Source organism: Engystomops pustulosus, chromosome 9 (assembly GCF_040894005.1).
Source record: "Engystomops pustulosus chromosome 9, aEngPut4.maternal, whole genome shotgun sequence".
NCBI classification, from domain to species: domain Eukaryota; kingdom Metazoa; phylum Chordata; class Amphibia; order Anura; family Leptodactylidae; genus Engystomops; species Engystomops pustulosus.
This window is the reverse complement of record NC_092419.1, coordinates 6,200,886-6,218,397: the sequence shown is the minus strand read 5'-3', so window position 1 is coordinate 6,218,397 and position 17,512 is coordinate 6,200,886. Positions and strand designations below refer to the sequence as shown.

Below are 17,512 nucleotides of genomic sequence, written 5' to 3'. Positions count from 1 at the left end.
CTTCTGAATAAAGAAGATTCTTTGTGACTCTTTGTCCGTGGTCATACGTTCCGCTAGCAGTCTGTTCATAGCGCGATGCTAGCGCACAGGGGGCGGGCCTCGGCCCATCACATATGCGTTTCCAGGGAAATTCCTCTATTCAGGTACATAGGGAGATAGGGAGTACCTCAGAGGTCCTACATAGCCAGGCCTATGGTTGTCAACTAAAGATGATATTCCCGGCCAAACTAAAAAGTGCAAGTGCCCTAAAAGCTTCTACTCTGCATCGGTGAATGATGTGACTGTGGTTGGAAGGCACGGGTGGCTTCCAAGTGGGAATGGAACTTATGGACTGAAGGGGAATTTAATGTTCTACAACTCAGCAGAAAAGTTTCCTGCACACCCAACCATAGGCAAACACTGAGGGCACATTTACACGATGCGTTGCGTTTTTTGAACAGGTAAGAAGCACAGGTAAGACAGAGGGGAACAGTTACATAACAGGCTTGGGTAGTTGGCTGGTAATTTCTAGGAGGCACCATGTAATCAGGTCATCCAAGTGCTGGTGGAATAGCATAATCCGGTTTTCCTCCCACAAAGACAAGTTTCTACACCAGAAAACTGCAGAGATAAATTCCTCTTTTTTGGGGGGGCTATTTTGTTTTTAAGCAGACTACACACATATAACTGTGTATGGAAGTGCTCCTATACTGCCCACTAGTGGCCAAATGTAATCAATTGCGTAGAACTTAAGTAAGTTCTTTAACTACAAGTATTTTAGAAATCTGCTGATATTTCATACCTTGCAGGATCATATTGCATATGTGATCGGGCCGTGCCGCGCCCCTGGGGTTTGCATTGTGTTTCTAAGTACAATATAAGCACCATGCGTGACTGCGCCCTGAGGCTGCGTTCAAACCTTTCGTCTGGATTGCGTTTTGAAATGGGGAGGGGGTCGGATCGATCGCATATGCGTTTCAATTGTGATCAATAACTAGCGCCCGGTGTCTTGCATTGTTTACATGTGAACGTGGCCTAAGAATCTCACATACCCTCTTACCTCCTACGGGAGCAGAGAGGGTGTATTTAATTTCTCACAAGCTGCTTCTGCATTTTGGACATGTTTTTGCAAAAACCATAGCGACTTATTGTAATTTCTCATATGTTATTGGTCACCTGAGGTCGTATTTACCTAATCTTAAAGGGGTTGGACACATATAAGAAAGTTTACCAGGTTAAAGTACATCACTCCAATAGGTTCACACATGTTATAATTACCCCAGTAACACCGCAGGTCAAACCCTTTCAAATCTTCCCGTGTCCTGCAGACGTCCATAGGGTCAGGGGGCCTTGTGCTCATTATTAAGTGTCAAGGACATCATAAATTACGTCTTATGATCCAAAGACACCGGAGCCGGAGCTGGGTAGGTACACTTAAGTTAACATTTTATTCCAGCATGTTCCAAGCAGTAATCTGATGACAGGCAAAAACCCCCAAAGTGGGCCAGGGCTAATATGCAAACTGGGGGTCCGGAAGTGTTGGCACTGCAGGGTATCGGAGAGGTAACTATGATCTTTATTTGCTGTTACAACATTTCTTCTATTTGCTTGTCCTATTGAGTTATTCAGTGTTTGTTTAACATTTTGCAACCACTGAATGTTGGAAATAAAAGTCTAGTTATCTGTAACCGATCAAAAAGAGACATCAATATCCTGATCCCATTTGGTTGGGGCTCCTTTTGCATGAATGATTTCATCAATGCAGCATGGCATGGAGGGATCAGATGATGGCGCTGCAGAGGTGTTATGGCATGGTGGGATCAGATGATGGCGCTGCAGAGGTGTTATGGCATGGAGGGATCAGATGATGGTGCTGCAGAGGTGTTATGGCATGGAGGGATCAGATGATGGCGCTGCAGAGGTGTTATGGCATGGAGGGATCAGATGATGGTGCTGCAGAGGTGTTATGGCATGGAGGGATCAGATGATGGAGCTGCAGAGGTGTTATGGCATGGAGGGATCAGATGATGGCGCCGCAAAAGTGTTATGGTATGGAGGGATCAGATGATGGCGCTGCAAAGGTGTTATGGCATGGAGGGATCAGCTGATGGTGCTGCAGAGGTGTTATGGCATGGAGGGAGCAGATGATGGTGCTGCAAAGGTGTTATGGCATGGAGGGATCAGCTGATGGCGCTGCAGAGGTGTTATGGCATGGAGGGAGCAGCTGATGGTGCTGCAGAGGTGTTATGCCATGGAGGGAATCAGCTGATGGCGCTGCAGAGGTGTAATGGCATGGAGGGAGCAGCTGATGGCGCTGCAGAGGTGTTATGGCATGGAGGGAGCAGCTGATGGCGCTGCAGAGGTGTTATGCCATGGAGGGATCAGCTGATGGCGCTGCAGAGGTGTTATGGCATGGAGGGAGCAGCTGATGGCGCTGCAGAGGTGTTATGGCATGGAGGGAGCAGCTGATGGGGCTGTAGAGGTGTTATGACCTGGAGGGAGCAGCTGATGGCGCTGCAGAGGTGTTATGGCATGGAGGGAGCAGCTGATGGCGCTGCAGGGGTGATATGGCATGGAGGGATCAGCTGATGGCGCTGCAGAGGTGTTATGGCATGGAGGGAGCAGCTGATGGCGCTGCAGGGGTGTTATGGCATGGAGGGAGCAGCTGATGGCGCTGCAGGGGTGTTATGGCATGGAGGGAGCAGCTGATGGCGCTGCAGGGGTGTTATGGCATGGAGGGATCAGCTGATGGCGCTGCAGAGGTGTTATGGCATGGAGGGAGCAGCTGATGGCGCTGCAGGGGTGTTATGACATGGAGGGATCAGCTGATGGCGCTGCAGAGGTGTTATGGCATGGAGGGAGCAGCTGATGGCGCTGCAGGGGTGTTATGGCATGGAGGGATCAGCTGATGGCGCTGCAGAGGTGTTATGGCATGGAGGGAGCAGCTGATGGCGCTGCAGGGGTGTTATGACATGGAGGGATCAGCTGATGGCGCTGCAGAGGTGTTATGGCATGGAGGGAGCAGCTGATGGCGCTGCAGTGGTGTTATGACATGGAGGGATCAGCTGATGGCGCTGCAGAGGTGTTATGGCATGGAGGGAGCAGCTGATGGCGCTGCAGTGGTGTTATGACATGGAGGGATCAGCTGATGGCGCTGCAGAGGTGTTATGGCATGGAGGGAGCAGCCTCCACAAACCTCCCTGCATACACTGCGGGCTTTACGTATCACGTCTGTAGGGAGTATGACCTGTAGGACCCCTCCATGAGACCTCTAAATGGAGCGTCAGTCTAACTTCATTAATCTCTACCAAAGTCCTTTAGGTGGGGCACACATAGATCACATACTTATCCCCTATCCTGAAAATAATAAGCGGGAATCTTGTAACATACCCTTTAAGGTAGTTTATAATAATATCCTCCAGCACTGGCTCCTGATGTGTTAATGCCGAGGAGAACTACAAGTCACAGCATGCGCTCATCACATCTGCCAGCTACGTGCAGACTACCTCCCTCACCGCGCATGCGTAACTCTCTTCTTCCCGGTCACATTGAGGTCTCCACAACAGCAGTCACCACGCATGCGCAAGGCTTCCTGTCTCAGCTGATTGTATTCACAAGCCTCTGCTGCGGGATCCGGCTGTCCTCACTGCGCCTGCGCAGAACAGTTTTTTTTTTTTTCCCTTCTTCTTCAAGCGCCCCCTGCAGGAATTTACCGGCAGTTACTACGCATGCGCCGCCCGACTGGTCCATGAGATGATTCTCTGAAAGGGATTCTGCAGCATCCTCTCCCTGAGATCCGGGGTCCGGGGCCTGGAGGAGGCCGGGGCGCCAATGACCTCTGCAGTGCAGCGCAGCAGTGCTCCGCGCGCCCGAGTGTGACATTGTAAGGCCTTATCATGGTGAAGGTAGGAGCATGTCCTGCCATGGGGTGTAACTGCATCCACAAGGGGGTTCTGTCCCGACATAATGCAACATATAGGCATGTACAGGTCACTTCATTCTGCTAGAGATTGCAAACACACGTGTGCATTATATGTATCTATCTATATATATATGTGTGTCTGTGTATCTATCTATCTATCTATCTATCTGTGTATGTATCTGTCTATGTATAGTTGTGTGTGTATATATATATGTGTATGTAAGTATTTGTGCTTCTATGCAGGTATGTTTGTAATACATTGTATCTACAATATCTATCTCTAATTATCTACAGTATCTATCATGCTGCCTATCTATCTATCTATCTCTCTCATATATATCTATCTATCTCCTATCTATCTCCTATCTATCTCCTATCTATCTATCTATCTATCTATCTATCTATCTATTTATGTATCTGTATATGTATAGTTGTGTATGTGTATATATATATATATATGTATGTATGTAAGTATTTCTGTTTCTATGCTGATATGTTTATAATACATTGTATCTACAATATCTATCTCTAATTATCTACAGTATCTATCATGCTGCCTATCCATCTATCTATCTCGTATCTCTTTATCTATACGTGCATGAGTCTATCTATACATATAGATACATGACTCAATTCTAGGCCTGCTCAAAATGCTCTGGTTGTAGTTGCCCATCACACCAATAAATGATCACCATATACTGTATATACTGGCATATACCCATCCATGTAACTATATAACTGCCCCAGGGCAATATTACACTTAGAGCATTCAGATTATATTATTGTTCACTATCCAAATCCATATACAATAGAGGGACTAGTATTTGAACATTGTGCAGAAAAGATGAGATTCGGAACATTATAGATCAAGAATGGGATGTATGTAGCAAGCAAAACAATAGAAGTGATACCGTAGAGTGTGATATACAATCTATTGCAGGCGATAGAAATGACACTGGGTATAGTTATACTATGTGTGCCAACTGTATTGCAGGACAACTGTGCATAGTTATACTGGTGAGTGCCAAGCGAAGGATATCAGGGCAATTAGTCTTCAAGACAATAGGAGTAGTACTGTGCATCTGCTCAGATTCTGGTGTTACTGTGTAGTCTGCCAACTCTGTGCCCAGGTCTACCACCACAAGACCATTTCCCTTATGTCACCAGTTAGCAGTGAGATAAAATTCTGAATGAAATGGAGGAGGAAGGGAATAAAAAATGTTTCTGTATCACATATGTCATAAATGTTGATTCCTCTTATTCAGATGACCCTCTTATTCTATTGGGGTTTGTCCAGTGCCCTAGACTTTTATTGTCTCATCACCCGCTTCCTACAGCGAAAACGTGCCAAGTGTGCATGTGTGTGCGATTGTCTGAAGCTTTTTGACCTGTATGACCTGCTTCAATGAGCCCCCCTAAGACTCACTCAGCAATGTACCCCTCCAAGAGCAGCAATGTACCCCTCCACAGCAGCAATGTACCCCTCCAAGAGCAGCAATGTACCCCTCCATGAGCAACCATGTACCCCTCCATGAGCAGCAATGTACCCCTCCAAGAGCAGCAATGTACCCCTCCAAAAGCAGCAATGCACCCCCCCAAGAGCAGCAATGTACCCCTCCAAGAGCAGCAATGTACCCCTCCAAGAGCAGCAATGTACCCCTCCAAGAGCAGCATTGTACCCCTCCAAAAGCAACAATGTACCCCTCTAAGAGCAGCAATGTACCCCTCCAAGAGCAGCATTGTACCCCTCCATGAGCAGCAATGTCACCCTCCAAGAGCAGCATTGTACCCCTCCACAGCAGCATTGTACCCCTCCAAGAGCAGCAATGTACCCCTCCAAGAGCAGCAATGTCCCTCTCCATGAGCAGCAATGTACCCCTCCAAGAGCAGCAATGTACCCCTCCAAGAGCAGCATTGTACCCCTCCAAGAGCAACAATGTACCCCTCCATGAGCAGCAATGTACCCCTCCAAGAGCAGCAATGTACCCCTCCAAGAGCAGCAATGTACCCCTCCATGAGCAGCAATGTACCCCTCCAAGAGCAGCAATGTACCCCTCCAAGAGCAGCAATGTACCCCCTCCATGAGCAGCAATGTACCCCCTCCATGAGCAGCAATGTACCCCCTCCATGAGCAGCAATGTACCCCCTCCAAGAGCAGCAATGTACCCCTCCAAGAGCAGCAATGTACCCCTCCAAGAGCAGCAATGTACCCCCCCAAAGAGCAGCAATGTACCCCTCCATGAGCAGCAATGTACCCCCCAAGAGCAGCAATGTACCCCTCCAAGAGCAGCAATGTACCCCCCAAGAGCAGCAATGTACCCCCCCAAGAGCAGCAATGTACCCCTCCAAGAGCAGCAATGTACCCCTCCATGAGCAGCAATGTACCCCTCCAAGAGCAGCAATGTACCCCTCCAAGAGCAGCAATGTACCCCTCCAAGAGCAGCAATGTACCCCCCCAAGAGCAGCAATGTACCCCCCCCCCAAGAGCAGCAATGTACCCCTCCAAGAGCAGCAATTTACCCCTCCATGAGCAGCAATGTACCCCCCAAGAACAGCAATGTGCCCCTCCATGAGCAGCAATGTACCCCCCCAAGAGCAGCAATGTACCCCTCCATGAGCAGCAATGTACCCCTCCATGAGCAGCAATGTACCCCCCAAGAACAGCAATGTACCCCTCCATGAGCAGCAATGTACCCCCCCAAGAACAGCAATGTACCCCTGCATGAGCAGCAATGTACCCCTTCATGAGCAGCAATGTACCCCTCCAAGAGCAGCAATGTACCCCTCCATGAGCAGCAATGTACCCCTCCAAGAGCAGCAATGTACCCCTCCATGAGCAGCAATGTACCCCCCAAGAGCAGCAATGTACCCCTCCAAGAGCAGCAATGTACCCCCTCCATGAGCAGCAATGTACCCCCTCCATGAGCAGCAATGTACCCCTCCATGAGCAGCAATGTGCCCCTCCAAGAGCAGCAATGTACCCCTCCAAGAGCAGCAATGTACCCCCTCCATGAGCAGCAATGTACCCCCTCCATGAGCAGCAATGTACCCCCTCCATGAGCAGCTATGTACCCCTCCATAAGCAGCAATGTACCCCTTGAAATTCTTTTAATACAAAGATTTGTAACATCTTATTCTAAACAAATGATCATTAATTATTAACAGAAAAGTCACAGTTCATAGTTTAGATGAATGTTAGACACTGATTTCAGGAACCATAATATATATGGTGGTCTCCTGCAGAGGAGTGTTCCCCTTATGACTCTCAGAGCCGACCATGTACTTTATGTATATATGGACAATGTGACAGCTTTCTTATATCTATCACAATTAATAACCCATGGGGGCAATGACCAGGCTTCTCCTGAACGGGATCTGCTCATCAGTGGTCTTTCTATGCACTCCATTTCTGCTGACATCTCTGAATGAGAACCAATGTGACCTTCTTAAACATATCTATGACATAGGAGGAGAGTATTCCCCTTAGGAGGTTACATCATGTATCCAGTTGTACTTGCAAAGACATAAGAATGTAACAAAATTAGTAACCGAAGAAACTATTAAACTTCATTTGATGATGTTTCGTAATGTAACACCAGTTGTAGCTCTTGGCGCTCGCTATCCTACAGATGTGTCCGGTGTTTGGTAAGACTCCCATATAAACAGGTGCACTTTCACATGTTGGCTCAGCTGACGCTGCAGTGTGCCTGCCTGTTTACTGTGTGGCTCACCATATGGGTGGGGGGTGATGAGGCTGCAGAGATCAGACTCTCCAGACGTGATCCTGCAGCGTTATTACAATACTGTTAGTACTGGATACAGACTCCCGTAAATCCTCAGGACAGATGCCATTACAAATACAGTAATAGATAGAAGCCTTTGCGTGCAGGCGGCTGTATATATATACACTGTATATATATGTGCAGGGGTAAGTTCTCCATGTGGTGTCCATGCTGTTTTTAAGTGTCAAATCCTGCCTTGTAGCAGGTGACTGCAACCCTGATACTGCCCCCCATCTTGCTTCAGATGGTGCCGCCCGAGGCAAGAGGCTCAACTGTCCTCATGGATGGCGCACAAATGTATATATGTTTATCTACAACATCTATCTATTTATTTATCTACCTATCATCTAGAGATTATTCCATCTTCTATATCCATACATGCATGAGTCCTAAAGTCCTAGTTCTAAAAATCCCTTAAACTCCTGATCAGGGGAATTCAAGAAAACACTAAGTGCTTGTCAATCAGCTTTCCCATCGCTGCCAACTAGTTAGTACAAGTCCACGAACCACACAGCGGGTGGCGCTATTATATTTGGATTGTACCCGAAGAAGTAATATCTATTAATTTGGGAAATGTAGATTGTGGAGGCCGGTGGTTACAGTACGGGAAGAAACAATAGTCCAAGGATTCTTTATATTGTGCCAGGAAGGAAGAGCGTTGGCAAGAGAAGGAGAAGGTTAAGGAGAAGAGCGCGTAGATCTAATATGGAAGCTGTGATATGTTTTTCTTCAATGCAGTAGCAGTAGGAAGACTCTGGGCACAAATTGGGACAAAACTTTTTAGTGATGGTTAAAGTTATGGGTCAAGTAGTGGGAAGAACATGGGCCAAGAGAAATTTGAACACTTGATTCTGAGTTGCTATATGGATAATCACTTATAAAAAGTTATAGTTAGGACGGGGAGGGGGGGGGGGGGGATACCAGGGAGGGTACCCGCAAGTTACTTTATATTTGTTCTCACCTTTTTGATGTTCTCCTCTTTCAGTTTTCAAACAAGGCATAAAAAAAAACAATTGTTGGGTCCAATTACAAAAGAGTGGTGCCTGCTTATTATGAGACGGGTTTAGGGCTGCTCGGTCTGTGAATCACGGACCTGTATTGGTCATATTTCACAAACTGACCATAGCACAGAGGATGGGACTCCATGTATCATATATCACTGGCTTTTTTAAGTTTACAATTAGAGATGAGCGAGCACTAAAATGCTCGGATGCTCGTTACTCGAGCCGAACATTTCCCGATGCTCGAGTGCTCGTCTGCAATGTGTTCTTCACACATATTGTTCTTCAAATACTATTGCGGAGAACACCGTTCTGCACGCGTGTCTCCGGAACAGATCGCAGATGTTCCCGAACATCTGCAATCTATTCTGCACTGTGTTCTTTCACTGTTTTCTTCAATTAAACAATTAAATTAAATGTTTTAATTGTATCTTTTTACTGTTCTTCACTTTTTTTTTTTAATTAAATGCTCGTTATCGAGCAGGGCAAATACTCGTCCGAGCAACGAGCCGGTCCGAGTATGCTAATACTCGACCGAGCATCAAGCTCGGACGAGTATACTCGCTCATCACTATTTACAATTTCTTCCTTTTTTCTCGCAGCTGTAATGGCAAATGTGAGCCCAGAACTGGAGAACATGGAGGTGCAGACCCCGCCGAATAACAACAACCGCTGGGACCAGACTGAGCACCCGTGGGATGAACCCGCAGCCTCAGGCAAATTGTTTGAGTGCTCCAGGATCAAAGCCTTGGCAGGTGCTGACTGTAACTTTAATTTGGGGAAAATGTATGAAATGGTCTCCTAGCGCTGGGCTGTGATCGGTTGCTTTACTACTTTTAGACAATTGTCCTAAATATTGTACATCATATTTTTCGGACGAAAGATTCTTGCAAAAAAATGACTTCGTCTTATAGTCAGGAGGATCCAGAACTGCCAGATATCAGGTGAAGCGTTTTGCCAGGGCTTTCCGAGAGATCGGGGTCTCCAGGACCTAGAGCAGGGGTCACGAACCTTTTTGGCTGAGAGAGCCATAAGCGCCACATATTTTAAAATATAATTCTGCGAGAGCCGTACAATGGGGCTTATTTACTGAGGGTCCCGCAGCCGCATTTTTGTCGGGGATCACACCACCCCCCGCAGAACATTATTATGCACACGCCACCCCCCGCACAACATTATTATGCACACGCCACCCCCCGCACAACATTATTATGCACACGCCACCCCCCGCAGAACATTATTATGCACACGCCACCCCCCGCAGAACATTATTATGCACACGCCACCCCCCGCAGAACATTATTATACACACGCCACCCGCCGCAGAACATTATTATACACACGCCACCCGCCGCAGAACATTATTATACACACGCCACCCGCCGCAGAACATTATTATACACACGCCACCCCCCGCAGAACATTATTATGCACACGCCACCCCCCGCAGAACATTATTATGCACACGCCACCCCCCGCAGAACATTATTATGCACACGCCACCCCCCGCAGAACATTATTATACACACGCCACCCGCCGCAGAACATTATTATACACACGCCACCCGCCGCAGAACATTATTATACACACGCCACCCGCCGCAGAACATTATTATACACACGCCACCCGCCGCAGAACATTATTATACACACGCCACCCCCCGCAGAACAATATTATACACACGCCACCCCCCCCCCCCGCAGAACATTATTATACACACGCCACCCCCCCCCCCCGCAGAACAATATTATACACACGCCACCCCCCCCCCCCCGCAGAACATTATTATACACACGCCACCCGCCGCAGAACATCCCAATACACATTTGTTAAAGTGTCTGCGCCAGTTTTATGTGGCGGCTGCTCTGTGTCCCACAAGACTGCTAGACTGTTGTTACTGCTAAGCCGGACCATGTGCCACATTTATTACTGACATGCACCACAATTTTGTCTTAGGTCCTAGCTATTTTGTATCTCAGCTGCTGCAGAACCTCACATTAATGTAGAAATGCAGTGGTGGGGGAAGATATGAGGGGATGATGCAGAGGGGTCTGTAAGGGACACTTAGGAGCTTCATAGCTGCTCCTGCACACAGGACACTAAGGGGTTAAGGCAGAGTGTGAGGAGACACTGGGGGGAGGGAGCACTTATCTCTGGCTGATCCCCAGCTGCTGACTCCTTCTCCTCAGGTGCTGGATGTCTCCTCAGGATGCAGCTCTGTTCTCCTCTGTATGAATCTCCCGCGCTGCTACATCCAGCCCCGGGATTGGCTGCAGGCACACAGTCTCCTCCCCTCCCTCTCTCACACACGGAGGAGACTGCTGCAGGGAAGGAGACGGAGGTGCCGCCCCAGAATTAACCCCGCGTACCCCTGCGCTGCTCTGCTGAATACATCCAGGGGCATTACTACAGCCAGGGGCACAACAGGGGCCAGATAAGGGCCCCTGGTCTTGACAGTCAGCGTAGCAGATGCCACGGCTGTAGTAATGCCCCTGGATAGGAGCCCTGGCTGCGAGCCAGATGCGGCCATCAAAAGAGCCATATCTGGCTCGCGAGCCATAGGTTCCCGACCCCTGACCTAGAGGGATGTTAGAAAGATGTGACTGATCAGATGCTCCCTGCATCACTGCAAGGTCCTTAAACCCTTTGATACTGCTAGGAGATGGCGCCAGAGAGGAATTTGTGTCTGGGTATGAAGAATGTGTGTAGTAGTGCTGAGTGTGTTCATGTTTGTATGCAGCAGACCTGAGTATGTGAGTGGATGTAGCAGAGCTCTGTGTGAGTGAATGAATTTAGCCCACATAAATTTTCTCCAAGTACAAGGTTTTGGAAGTTGTTAATACTTCCAGGGGCAGACAGCAGGAGGTCCCAGAAAGCCTAGCCGGGATCATGGAAGTGGTCCCAGCCGTGAGTTTTCGGGAGCTCCCGGTCCCTTCATTGATTGTATGGAGGTGACCACCAGTGAAAAAATATTTAAAAATTTTGTCAAGACCGGCAAAACCACCCTCCATTAGCTGAGTGTGAATGAATGGATGTAGCAGTGCTGTGTGTGAGTTTATGGATGTAGCCAACAGGGAATTTTTTATTGATATATATATATTATTATTAGTATTATTTTTTTATTCATTTTTTATGACTAAATTAGAGCCAGAAATATATTTTATACATTTTAGGTTCAATAATCTTAATTTGCATTACAATCCATAGATGAACGGGATGCAGTTCAGAAGAAAACCTTTACCAAATGGATGAATTCTCATCTTTCCAAAGTCCCTTGTCGTGTGAATGACCTGTATAATGACCTGCGAGACGGCTACATCATCACTAAGCTGCTGGAAGTTCTCTCTGGGGAACAGCTGGTAATTTTAGTTTTGTTTTTTTTCTTTCATTTCTTCGGTAAAAATTGGACAATAAATGAATCTGATTTATTCTCAGCCTAAACCCACGAGAGGCAGGATGAGAATCCACTCTCTAGAAAATGTAGACAAGGCCCTTCAGTTTCTTAAGGAGCAACGAGTCCATCTAGAGAACGTAGGATCCCATGATATAGTGGACGGAAATCACCGGCTGACACTGGGCCTCGTCTGGACTATTATCCTCCGGTTTCAGGTAATTTGCATATAACATGAGATGACAAGCTACACGTGTATTATAGGGCGGGAGGTTGGCTCAGTGGTTAGCATTACAGCCTTGCAGCACAGTGGCGCAGTGGATAGCACAACAGCCTTGCAGCACGGTGGCTCAGTGGTTAGTATTGCAGCCTTGCAGCACGGAGGCTCTGTGGTTAGCATTACAGCCTTGCAGCGCTGGGGTCCTGGGTTCAGATCCCAGGGTCAACATCTGCACAGAGTTTGTATATTCTCTCCGTGTTTGTATCATAGTATCATAGTATATAAGGCTGGAAGGAGACGCAAGTCCATCAAGTCCAACCTTGTGTGGGTGTCCTCTGGGTCCTCCGGTTTCCTCCCACACTCCAAAACATACTGGTAGGCTGTTTAGATTGTGAGCCCCATGGGGACAGGGACTGATTTGACAAGCTCTGTACAGCGCTGCAGTATCTGTGTGCGCTATATAAATAAGGAATTATTATTATTACACATTGATGATTGCTGATTGTAGACCTCCGGCCCCTATGTTGTCTGCTGCTGTAGCAAATAACCATCCTGAAGAACTTTCTGATATTCCGATCCAATCCGATGATTATTAAATATTGTACCTGATCAGGTGTGAAAACTTTTCCCCAACTTTTTTGTCTTTACTTTGTTGATTACATTTATAGTTTTACTTTCTCAGTACAATCTCCTTCTAACTTCATTGTTTTCTCAACTCCTGGAAGATCCAAGTCATAAAGATAGAAACCGAGGACAACCGTGAGACGAGGTCCGCAAAGGACGCGCTCCTCCTGTGGTGCCAGATGAAGACGGCGGGGTAAATACCAAACCTGACGTAATAAGAATTTATACATAACAAGGACTCATAGTAACCCACTATTCTTCCCATTCCCAGATATCCGGAGGTGAATATTCAAAACTTTACTACATGCTGGAGAGATGGGCTGGCGTTCAGCGCTCTGATCCACAGGCATAGGTAAAAACCGGGTTACCAATACAAGATATTTATGACAAATATTTACAGAATATGTAATAAATACCTGGCTGCTGGGGTCCTCAACTCCATATCATTGCTTGCTTGATTGGAACTGTCAACGGAACAGAGCAAGCATTCCCATTGACTTGAATAGTGAGTGCGGGGTAAGTTGTGACCACCGCTGCATTCAAGCAGTCAGTAAGACAGAAATTAGTATACCTTAAAGACGACCTTTTACCACCTCAAACATGCAAAGATGAACATACCCCTCTGTAGGGGCTGCTACAAAGATGCAGGGGCACTCAGAATTTTCTTACTAGACCCCACAGTTGCTGAGATATAAGTAAAGATGATAATCCTCTCCACTGTCAGAGAGGAGGAGCTGCAGCAAAGGAGGATACATAGTGTCATAGAAGATTAGCATGACAAACGCCCCTCCCAGATCCTCCTCTCTGACAGTACAGAGGATTCTAATGGTCAGATACAGGAACTGATATCTCAGCAACCATGGGGGCTCCTGAATCTATGCAGCAGCCCCTGGAGAATGACATATTCATCTCTACATGTGTGAAAGGTCCTCTTTAAGGCAGCGTGGACTAACTTTAATAGTAACCACTGCAGTCTACCAAACACACAATCCCATATTAGTGATTGCAGCTCTGAGCTCATTACATGGAGAAGTTTTATGACCAGTGAGAATACCCTGAAATCTGTCATAATTACCACTTATCCCTAAGTACAGCTACACTGCCGTGGAGAAGGTCCGTGTGGGAGCCACTTGATTAAGGGATTTTATTAAATCACAGCTTATTAATAAAACAGGACGTAATTGATAGAATCGCTCTCTTCGGATAGAGTTGAGGTTTATAATATAAAACCACAACCTGCAATCTCCAGTTTATTGTATTATCTATTAGGGATCGGGTGGAGAGGAACAAACTATAGTTTAAGAGATGTTATTCCACACCAAATTTTAGGATGTAATGGTATGGGTTTGCAGTAAAAATGGCCATTCCCTGCGTCAAAGACCCTTTGAACAGCCGATCCGTGGGGAAATAAGTGGAGTTGAGTCACTGTTTTGATATTGATGGCTAAGGCGACAAGCACACGACCGTTATTGTGGCTGTGATGTGGCCGCACCAGATCACGGCCACTATAGAGGTCTGTGGCACCCGGTCACGGTGCAGAGAGCACACTGGGGCACAATTACTTACCCGTCCCGTCGCGATCCCGCGGTGCGTTGTCCGACAAGGATTCGGGTCTGCCGGGATTCACTAAAATCGTGCGTCCAATTTCCTCCATGTGTTGCTTACCCGCTCAGGTCCGCCGGAGTTCACCTTCTTCTTCCCGGTGCATGCGGGTGCTGATCTTGCGACACAATATGGTTTTTAAATTCCGCAGTTTGTACAAATCAGTCGGGTTGTCCGACGTCCACAGCCCTCGGATTTGTGTCACGTGCAAGCCGGCGCCGATGTGCCCCAATCCGATCGCGTGCGGCAAAAACCCGGGGCAATTCAGGGCAAAACGGAAAAAAATCGTGAAACTCGACGAAGATGCGGCATTCGGACCCTTAAATGTGCCCCACTTTGTCTCTGACCGGGCCACTGCGCCGCGGGTGATGGGACATGTCCGATCTCTTGCTGGATTGCGGCTCTGTATAGAGAGGCGGAGGCGTGAAGAACGCTCCCTCCTCCCCTCTTCTGGGCCGCGTACTCGCTCAGGATCTGGCCCGGGTGAGCACATGGTTGTATGCATGCAGCTCTAGACAATATTTTGGCCAACAATATTCATGACCTACAATATCCCTTTAATGTTGTATATTCTAAATATCACTAACCAACCTGATCTCTGTCATTAGACCGGACCTGATAGACTTCAGCAGGCTGACCAAGTCCAACGCTACCTATAATCTTCAGAAAGCCTTCAATACAGCAGAACAACAGCTGGGACTGATCAAACTGCTGGACCCCGAAGGTGGGTACTGGACTGTATGTGGTTATGTGTCGGATTCTTCCATCTTTTTATATGGAGACAGTTTCTGGACATGTCCCAGTGCTTCTAGTGTAAGACAATTTGAATGTTGACACATAGTTGTAAAATCAATTGCTTTTGTAGCAGTAAGGCTACATTTACACATACGTTTTTTGATACATTCAGCTTGTACAGCAGGAATACACCGGACCTATAGACCGAGCAAATCCATATATTTTTGCTTCTCTTTGTGGGAAACACGAGCTGAAAGAAGCAGCAAGCTACTTATTTCCATCCTGCTCCCCCTTGCAGAGCAACGTATATTCCATAATAGCCTATGGGGACAGATGCAAAGTATTGCATCCGTCTCCAGCATCCGCAGATGTGCAGTCTGGGAAGTCCCCGGTGGTGTAAATGTCTATATATGGACAGTGACATCACTGGGGAAACACCCTGAACATCTACAGCAGCCAATCACTGGAGCCCAACGATGTTTACTCCTCCTCCTGCTTTCAGGGGGTGGAGCTGGAAAAGAAGGTTGCCTCCCATTGTATGTACTGTACATACAGTGGGATTTGTCCAAGCCTTCGTTATAAGGACACATAAGGGATCCTCCTGACTTATACTTACAATAACAAGGTCTGAACGTGGCCTAACGGGATTATCACATCAGAGAGATGCTCCAGGATTGACTAAAGTAACTAAAACAGCCAAGTCATATGAATAACCCTATATTAATGGAACATGGCATAAAGTTCATGGTCCTTGTGTGTGACAGCCTGTACTAGTGATAGGGAGATGTAGCCTATGCTACAGAGTTAGGTCATTCAAATGGTCAGGGGTCATGTAAGGATCTTAAAGGGATTGTCCACTTTCAGCAAATAATTGATATGGTTTGTGTAAGGAAAAGTTAGACAATTTACTTTCTGTATCAATTCCTCATGGTTTTCTAGACCTCTGCTTGCTGTCATTCTATAGGAAGCTTCTATGTTTACTTCCAGTGGTCACATAGGTGCGCGGCTCGTTATATCACACAGCACAGATTCTGACGAGATACTGACGAGTCGTAAACCTGACATCACAGGACCAGGGACAGATTTCTATTCAGCGGAAGTAAACATAGAATCATTCTATAGTAGCACAGCAAGCAGAGATTTAGAAAACCGTGAGGAATTGATGCAGAAAATATATTGGAAAATTGTATAACTTTTCCTGACACAAACCATATCAATAATTTGATGAAAGTGGACAATCCCTTTAAAATCTTGTGGATTGGGGTCATATGTCAGTTATAGGTAAACCACTAAAACATAACCCTGCATGACACTGGATGCACAGTTTTCCTTTACTTTCCCTGGAAGCTTATTTGCATATTCCTTACCCAGAATACCGTTAAGCATTGATCTAAAGTTGCCTTTCGTCGTATTGACACTGTATCGTTTCCTCTTCTATAGATGTTAATACAGAGAATCCAGATGAGAAATCTATCATCACATATGTAGTATCTTTTTATCATTACTTCTCCAAGATGAAGGCTCTGGCTGTGGAGGGGAAGCGCATCGGAAAGGTGAGATCAATGTCCTATAACAAGAGTTAAAGCGGCAAGATAGTAATAATTAACCAAATCCGATCGTGGGGTCCAACACTCGCCTTATAGCAGTTGCTTCTTGAGTCAATGCAGAGAATGGAACCGGAAGAGCAGCGCTGTCCTCAATATAGTGGCCGGGTCAGGGAACTGCAGTAACACAGCTTGGCCACTACACATCACTGGATCCAGTGTCGGACTGGGTTGTCTTAGGCCCACCAAAGAAAATGAATCTAGGGCTCACTCTTCATAATTCTAGCTGCTTCCAAATTGGGTTGCTTTCTTTTGGACCTCTGGAGTTCAGTATTTAGTAGGGGCCCACCGGAGGATCCTCTGGTACTCTGGTGGGCCAGTCCGACACTGACTGGATCTGCCCTTTGTACTTGCAGTTCATGGAGCTCTGCAACCTAGTGCTCCATTCATACAGTTACGTCATGTAGCCGATACCGGTTCTGCTCATCACCGGAGCTGAACCGGCATCAGAAATCACAGGGTGTCAGCTGTAACTTACACGACATGGATCATAGGGAGCTCCGATTGCAGGTATTGACCCGTTCAGCCCCTACTATTACTGTATATTACAGGGTATTATAAGGAACAAGATGATTGCTCGTTCATGTTGTATAGAGCGACTAATAGAAAGAAATAAAACAAAATGTATAAAAAAAATAAATTAATTAATCA

At 46.7% G+C, this 17,512-nt stretch overlaps 1 protein-coding gene across 1 annotated transcript in view; it reads left to right on the top strand.

The window, feature by feature from the left end:
• Window positions 1-3,694: 3,694 nt before the first annotated feature.
• Window positions 3,695-17,512, top strand: part of SPTBN4 (spectrin beta, non-erythrocytic 4) — a 75,722-nt gene continuing 61,904 nt past the window's right edge. The window contains exons 1-8 of the mRNA XM_072123553.1: window positions 3,695-3,884; window positions 9,287-9,439; window positions 11,893-12,044; window positions 12,121-12,294; window positions 13,022-13,113; window positions 13,192-13,272; window positions 15,131-15,246; window positions 16,698-16,810. Coding sequence (XP_071979654.1) covers window positions 9,292-9,439; window positions 11,893-12,044; window positions 12,121-12,294; window positions 13,022-13,113; window positions 13,192-13,272; window positions 15,131-15,246; window positions 16,698-16,810 — 876 coding nt within the window. The 5' untranslated portion in view covers window positions 3,695-3,884; window positions 9,287-9,291. The remainder of the gene's footprint in view (window positions 3,885-9,286; window positions 9,440-11,892; window positions 12,045-12,120; window positions 12,295-13,021; window positions 13,114-13,191; window positions 13,273-15,130; window positions 15,247-16,697; window positions 16,811-17,512) is intronic.